This window comes from Musa acuminata, chromosome BXJ2-4, assembly GCF_036884655.1.
Source record: "Musa acuminata AAA Group cultivar baxijiao chromosome BXJ2-4, Cavendish_Baxijiao_AAA, whole genome shotgun sequence".
Classification (NCBI taxonomy): Eukaryota; Viridiplantae; Streptophyta; class Magnoliopsida; order Zingiberales; family Musaceae; genus Musa; species Musa acuminata.
The window spans coordinates 23,228,998-23,236,252 of NC_088341.1; the positions used below are offsets into that span (position 1 = coordinate 23,228,998).

A 7,255-nucleotide genomic window follows, 5' to 3' on the forward strand; every position below is an offset into this window, starting at 1 on the left:
TCGAACCTAAGTGAGGAATCGGCCGAGAGGGGGAAGGAAGATACGTCGGGGAAGAGAACTCACCGGGGGATTACGCGAGCAGGAAACGACTTCGAACCTAAGTGAGGAATCGACCGAGAGGGGGATACTCGAAGAGAAGAGTATAAGGTTAGGTTTGAACGACCGTTCGGAATTTGGAAGAACAGCGAGAGGGAGGGAGATTAAAGAGGAAAAGAAAATTAAATCGACCGTTATCAGGAGGCCGCGCCATCTCGAGTTCAGTTGATAATAGCAAATTTCCAGCTGTAAAAGTAAAACAACTAAAATTCATAATCATACAACGAAAAATAAAATAAAAAGAAAAAGAAAATCATATCCTACACACACCACTCATGGCGTGGTCAGCGTGTGGACCCCATCGTCACGTTACCCACGGACTCATTGGGTAATAGCTGCCGATGCCATCCCGATAGACTGTGTTACCCGTGAAAACCATCCAGGTACCCATAGAGGCTGATACGTGGAACCCACACATCATTTCCGTGAAACCCACGTCACCGATGACACCTGAAAACTACCCCCTTATACCACGAAAACGTGCCACCCGTGAAACACCACGTCCACCCCTAAAAATCGTCCAGGTTCCCACCTGAACACCTACAGTCTGTGTCGACCCCACGAATCAGGCCCATGAAACCAGTTCGCCCCTGAAACCGTGGTAAGTGAAAGGCACGTCACCCCTGACACACTATATACATATATGTATACATATACTCCCTCTCTCTCTCTCTCCATGTAGGACGGAAGACATTACAAAGGAGTTCTAACAACACCAAAACGTCAACAGAGAAGCACATTGACAAGAAGATTCAACATAAAAGAAGCCAGGTTGAATCTAAACTAGTCTGTCAAATCACAGAATACATTTCCAATACAGAACACTTATTGGCTGCATGCAAGTCTTGTGAAAGAGGAAGGAAACAACTCTCTAAAACATCACTTGAAGCTATTATTGATCAAGAAACAACTCTCACCCAGGAAACTTAAAGAGGAGACTGCAATCCTAGAAGCTTAAAAAGCTTTATTCGACTATGTGTTGAAGCCGGGGAGAGCCAGGGGAGAAGGCTGATAGCTTGCGAGGAGGCGAGGCCTCCAGCAGCGGTCGTCCAATTGTCGGCTTAACTCTGTGGTCCGATAGTAGCAGTCGGAATGTCCAACCGAGTACATCCGGTGCAAAAACTCGGTAGAGCATGAAGATGTCATACCACCTTGGATGCTTAAGGTATGTGTCACCTCGACAAGCCCCAGCAACCATCAGCTTTGCGAACTCCTCGACATGCCCTCCTGTGAGAGGCACCTAAAGGAAGAAAAAGAAGGCAGAATCCTTTGAGTTAAATCTGAAAATTTAAGTTATAGTACTTATCATTAGGCCAAATTGGGACGGATAAGGTTAGACAATATGGAGCCACTTTTTTAGGATGGAAAAAAGAGCTGCATACAACACGAAATATGATTCAGTGAATTTGTTCAAAGGCTGAGGAAATAAACTGAACCTTTTAATGAGATTATGGTTGACACAAAAATATGTAACTATTTGTCACTGTGGAATGATCAAAAGCCAAAAAAAGGGAAAACCAACAGGAACATGCAAATGCTCATTTGAAGGTGACATACCTCTCTTTCTTCCTTCCATTGCATCTCTGACCCTTCTTCAAGCATAAACTTTCCTCTGCTAATATCACTCCCTGTCCACCCATGGGTTGCAATTGTGATCCCTACATCATCTTTGACTTCAAATCTCAACGTCTCGTAGAAACTTATCACAGCTGCCTTTGCTGCCTATAAAGCAATGAATAAGGAAACATGTTTTAGAAAGTCCATCTAGTCACCATTCTAGTATAAATCTATTCCTCAAGAAAAATAGACATATCAAACAAGAATTTTTTTGCTACTCACTGCATAGAGGCTCATCCTTGGCATAGGAAGCCAGCTTTCCATGGATGCGTTAACAAGGATTCGACCACGAGTCTGCCTCAAGTATGGAAGGGCAACATAAGTCGGATAAACATTCCCCCAGAAATTGATGTCCTGATACATAACATCAAAAATAGTAAATAGGATGTGAGCTCATAAGGACTTTCCGATATAGTGGCTCAGGATCTAACTCATCACACTAGTGCTACACTAATTATGTCAAAACATTGATAACTATGTGTTTAGCATTGCATTCTGCTACCTATTAATTTATACATATAGATTTGGTTCATGGATTTCTCCAATTATCAGATAACTAATATAACTCGGCAAAATTCAATTAGTAGTAACTCTTATGCTAAAGATGCAGGACTCTTCTTCCTCTGGAGTAAAAGGAACCAGCTTATCTGATCTTAGTCAAATTAGTATTCTTAATTAATATGGCTATATAAGATAAATGCAGAAAACAGGTTGTAGGTGGTCATACCATCATATGTGGAAACACCGAAGAATCTGTGGCCTCTTCAAAGTAGAAGTTATGCCCCAGGCTTGCAGCATTCACAAGATGATGCACTGTATTTATAATATTCAGAAAAAAAAAATCTCAATTTCAAGAAAGATGTAATCCTGTATAGTATCCTCAATCAACTACCGAACCTACCATCTGAAATATCTAGTGAGAGAACAAAGTGTAGAAACTTACAATGGCCAAAATAGTTTATAGTATCACTTATGAATCTTCTGCACTCCTCTTCCTTGACAACATCGGAAGCCATCACAAGGACATGCTTGGCACCCAGGAGTCTAGCATTCTCCCTGATACCCCAAAGCCGATGCTCCCTCCTTGCGACCAAAACCAAATTTGCTTTCCTTCTTGCATATTCATAAGCTAATTGCTGCACTTATTATTAGTTATGAGCATTTGAAGGTTTAGATCATACGATTTAATTAGAAGCTGGCTATGACAAGTGTTTGAAATATTCAACTAATTAAATTGCTAGAAGTAGGGAGATATAGTTTCATGCGAATGACAAGACTACTCATTTTTAGAACAATAATTTTTTCCTCAGAATTTATCTTTATATTGAACATTTGCTTTATAACACGAAGACAAAACTAGCATACCTAACTTTTAAATTGTTTTTATATCCAATTTGAAACAAAAAGAACCCCGAGCTTCACTAGAAGGAAACTAAATTGAAATTATTGGTTCAGTTTATGCTAACAACATAGAGGGTATCATAAGAACATTGACATGGTCATTAGGCAAAAAACTTGTGGAGCTTTATGTCATACTTGTATGTACCATCATTACTTATTGGCATCACCTAATCAACATACATTCAATCCAGCTTCAGACCAAGTTCTTCTGGGTTTTCCCTAATCAATATAGAGTTGATCATCAAAAACCTACACACAAAAATTAACTAACTTGATCAATTCTTGAACATTTGATCCCAACTTTTAAAGATACCTAGTCGAAGCAGATTCAGTCAAGAAATAATACTGTCTAAAATCCTAATAGCTAGAAATGGATAGAGAAAAATGGCTTCTAAAACTCATGCAGATAAGGAGTCATGCTCTAATACTCCTTCAGCCCAGATAAGAATCCATAACAAAGGGGATGAAGACAACATTCGCCATCAAAAGTTCAAACTGACAGCATTGGAGTAGCATTAACTTAAGTTCAAACTTAACCTTGTCATACACAATGCTATCAAAATTTCTAGTATGTGGTTTTTCATTCATCTTAGCACCTCTTCACATTTACTTTTAGCATTCATCATAAGCTTACCAGGTATAAGAAGGCTCACCTTTTAACCTGCATTACCTCCACAGTGGTCAGAGGTTGATACAAGATCAGCATCCTAAATCTTCCTCTACACGATTTGTTCCCGGGGATGCTTACTGTTTAGTATAATTCTTACCAGCAGTCTACTTTTCATTAAATTTGCGATGGGGGATCTTGCTCACATAACAGAGAACCAGCTCTAGCTAACAATCATGAAGAACTTAACTTTATTTAATTCGCATTATTATCATTGAGGAGACTTAGCAAGTAGCTACGTTTCATGCGGGTGACAATTAGCTCATGAAAACCTGAAATAATTTAACAGCAGAAGGTGCTAAGCAGAACTTGATTGATTTCATCATTAAAATATCACCCATTGTTGCCTTTCCTATATATCTGATCGTTCTATAAGATTGCTACACGAAAGTTAAACTCTGTTATGAACTGAATACATACAATACTGGAGATGCAAGGGTGAAGAACCATGAAAGACAGTGATAGGGGATCATCGAGAGTACCTCTCCGATGGCCGAGGAAGCCCCGGTGATGAGGACCACCTTGTTATCCATGTTCTCTCTGTACAAGGTCTTGAAGAACCACTCCAGAGCATGGAGGAAGGAGAGCGTCGGCCATGCAAAGGCCAGCATCACCATGCCGGCCGGTGGCACCACAAGGTTCAGGATGGCGTTCAAGAGATCCATCGATCAGACGAGAGAGAGGGAGAGAGAGAGCAGACGATGGGGGTAGGAGCGGAGCCCTTGTAGGCGACCTTGTTGAGGAGATAAGAACAGTGGAAGGGAGAGATGAGCAGAGAGGAAGAAACACATAGAGACAGAGAAGGAGTGATCAGCTCGCATCGGGGCGATGGCAGGGTTGGCGCAACGCGAGGCATGCACACACGCGTTGTGCTCGCGGGACGAGAGGGCGACGAGTGTGAGCAACCATTTTGGAGCCTCCTCCCGATGCAATTTGCTACAGCGACGTGCCTTCCTGTCCTTTCTGCCGCCATCGTCTCTTCTCGGCGTGATGGAGTCACGGCGATCGCTTGAAACCGAGGCGCTGTCCTTTTAAGCCCAACCCTACGTACTATTCTCGCATCTCAACGTTCCACCGTATCGATATGTTCGAATCCGATTTGTCTCACCGATCAATTCGATTGGACTGCATTCGAGTTTAGGAAGGAATCTGAATTAAGTAAATCTCCGATATCAGAATCACAATAATTAGGATAAAAAAGAAATTAATTATAGAAGAAAAAAAAAAACAAACAATTTGAATGGCTAATTATTTTCCAGAAATCAAATAATTGGAGCTTATGAAATTGCAGACCAATTTTTACACATTCTGATTGATTAATCAAAATTTAAATGGAAATATAATTTTAAATCCTTTAAAAGAATCCTATATTTGAAATTTAATCAATTTTTACAAAATTTTAGATGACTAATCTTACTATAATCTATTTTAAAATAGCATTTATTTTTTTTTTAAATCTAACAATTGGACTCTTATACATTATGAATATAAATGTAAAAGTTTAGATGATCTTTAAGTATGGGATTGTACTTTCACAGACCAATATGTTTTAATTATTAATATTTGATAAAGTGGGTTCAACTTCTCATAATTTTACTTATTTAAATTTTTAGATGTATTTTTCATATTTAATTTTCTTTCCCACAAAAGCCAATAATTAGACTACTACATAAAATATTAAACCAAAATTCTTATAGTTTGTATATCTAATTAAGTTCAGAAAAAAATCACAAATTTTAAATATCAATTCTAAAAAAAATTAACTATCGGACTTTTAAGAAATACATTTGTTAAAAGAAAATTGATCAATTAATCTTAATAAGATCTAAGATAATTTAATATGTAAGCAGTTATTAGTAAAAGATCACATATAAACTCTAAAAAAAATCTTGGAAAGGGATTGGTTGAAGGTAAAGAGTCCGAGGATCCATTGTCTTATTAACTTGTTATGATTTTGTGTTTGGAACAATAGAAATGAGGCTAAATATTATAATTGTTGATCCAACACTTTTTCGATTTACAGTAAAGCCTCAATTTTTACATTTCTTACAATATTAGTTGTGAAAGAGTTTAGGGGATTAATCGTGATTTTATTTCTACTCCCAATATGACGATGAGTATCTTAACTTCGAGTGTGATAATTAATAAAATGCTTCTTATATTTTTTGTAAGGTGGTTTTATTGTCAAATGAAGAGATAAAATAGTGGAGACGATGGATTATAATTATATTATATATATTCTTGTTTAATTAGATAAGATATATTATAGTTTTAATTTAATTCTATTTTATGATAATAGGTTAATAAAATAAAATTATATTTATAATATAATTTCTTAAGAGACGATAAGGACTCTCCTATTTACTTATCTTATCCTCTCTACTCTCATTTATAACAAATATCTAAGTGACTCGATATAATAATATACTATATAACATACATGAGATTACATATTATTTTCATCTTCATATAAGCCATATTTTATTGTTTATAATGGTCTCATAAAAGAGAGAAGAATAATAATCTAGATTTCTTGTAGCTTGATATTCTTATGTTTTGGAAATTGAAGTATCATAGAAATCAAATAAGGATATTCCATATTTAATTTTTTTGATCTATGATATTTGATTTCATATTTTGATATTATTTTTTTCTAAATAATAGCATGATTATAGTTGTATGCTTAAATCCTCTAGAGCTCAATTTTTTTGAGTCCAGTCATATTTTCTACCTGCCTTATTATAAATTTTCATATTCATAGTAATATATATAGTTTCGTTTATAAAAAAAATAATATACATTTTAAATTTGTTTTAAGAAATTCAAAAAGATCCACTTATTATACTTTAAAAAATCTCAAAAATAAATTATTATTATTATTATTATTATTATTATATATATATATATATATATATATTCTAAATTTATTTTACGAAATGTTTTTAAAAAAGTTTGGTCCCGGCGGGGCTCGAACCCGCGACCTTCGGCTCATAAGACCAACGCTCTAAACCAACTGAGCTACGGGACCTCGATGAAAATATTGTTTTAATTATGATAAAGGTTCTAATATCAGAGCAATCTACTAAATGAAAAACATATATTTTTTAAAGGCAAATTGATAGCATCAATTTTATAAAGCATATACTAGTCAGGGTAGGACATTCTTTTTAGTGTCACAATAATCTACTAAGTAACAAGTGACATCGTTTTTATCTGGGTAAAAGGCAAAATTATCTTAGGGTAATAATAAGAGAAAAATAAAAAAAATAAGAAACTTAAGACTTTTTTTTTAACTATTGACAATCTCTTTATTATTTTTTAAAAATAAATAATAAAATAATATTTTATTATTTATTATTTTTATTTTTATTTTTCCTTCCTCACATCTCTTTGTCGATTGCACCCCTTAGCGCTCCATATTGTGCCTCCTCCGCTCGCGGAGAGTAGCCAACTACTCGCTCATCATGTTCGCTG

At 35.9% G+C, this 7,255-nt stretch overlaps 1 protein-coding gene and 1 non-coding gene across 2 annotated transcripts; both read right to left on the reverse strand.

Moving 5' to 3' along the window:
* Positions 1-847: 847 nt before the first annotated feature.
* LOC135609052 (11-beta-hydroxysteroid dehydrogenase B-like) lies at positions 848-4,578 on the reverse strand. The gene is made up of 6 exons (XM_065102138.1): positions 4,264-4,578; positions 2,657-2,849; positions 2,441-2,526; positions 1,936-2,067; positions 1,654-1,818; positions 848-1,336 (listed from the first exon to the last, which is right to left on the reverse strand). Exons 1-6 carry the CDS (start codon positions 4,444-4,446, stop codon positions 1,061-1,063), a joined length of 1,035 nt encoding a protein of 344 aa, XP_064958210.1. The 5' UTR covers positions 4,447-4,578; the 3' UTR covers positions 848-1,060.
* A 2,156-nt stretch (positions 4,579-6,734) lies between these two features.
* TRNAI-UAU (transfer RNA isoleucine (anticodon UAU)) lies at positions 6,735-6,809 on the reverse strand. The gene has a single exon. It is a non-coding gene; the product is annotated as a tRNA-Ile (tRNA).
* Between the last annotated feature and the right edge of the window lie 446 nt (positions 6,810-7,255).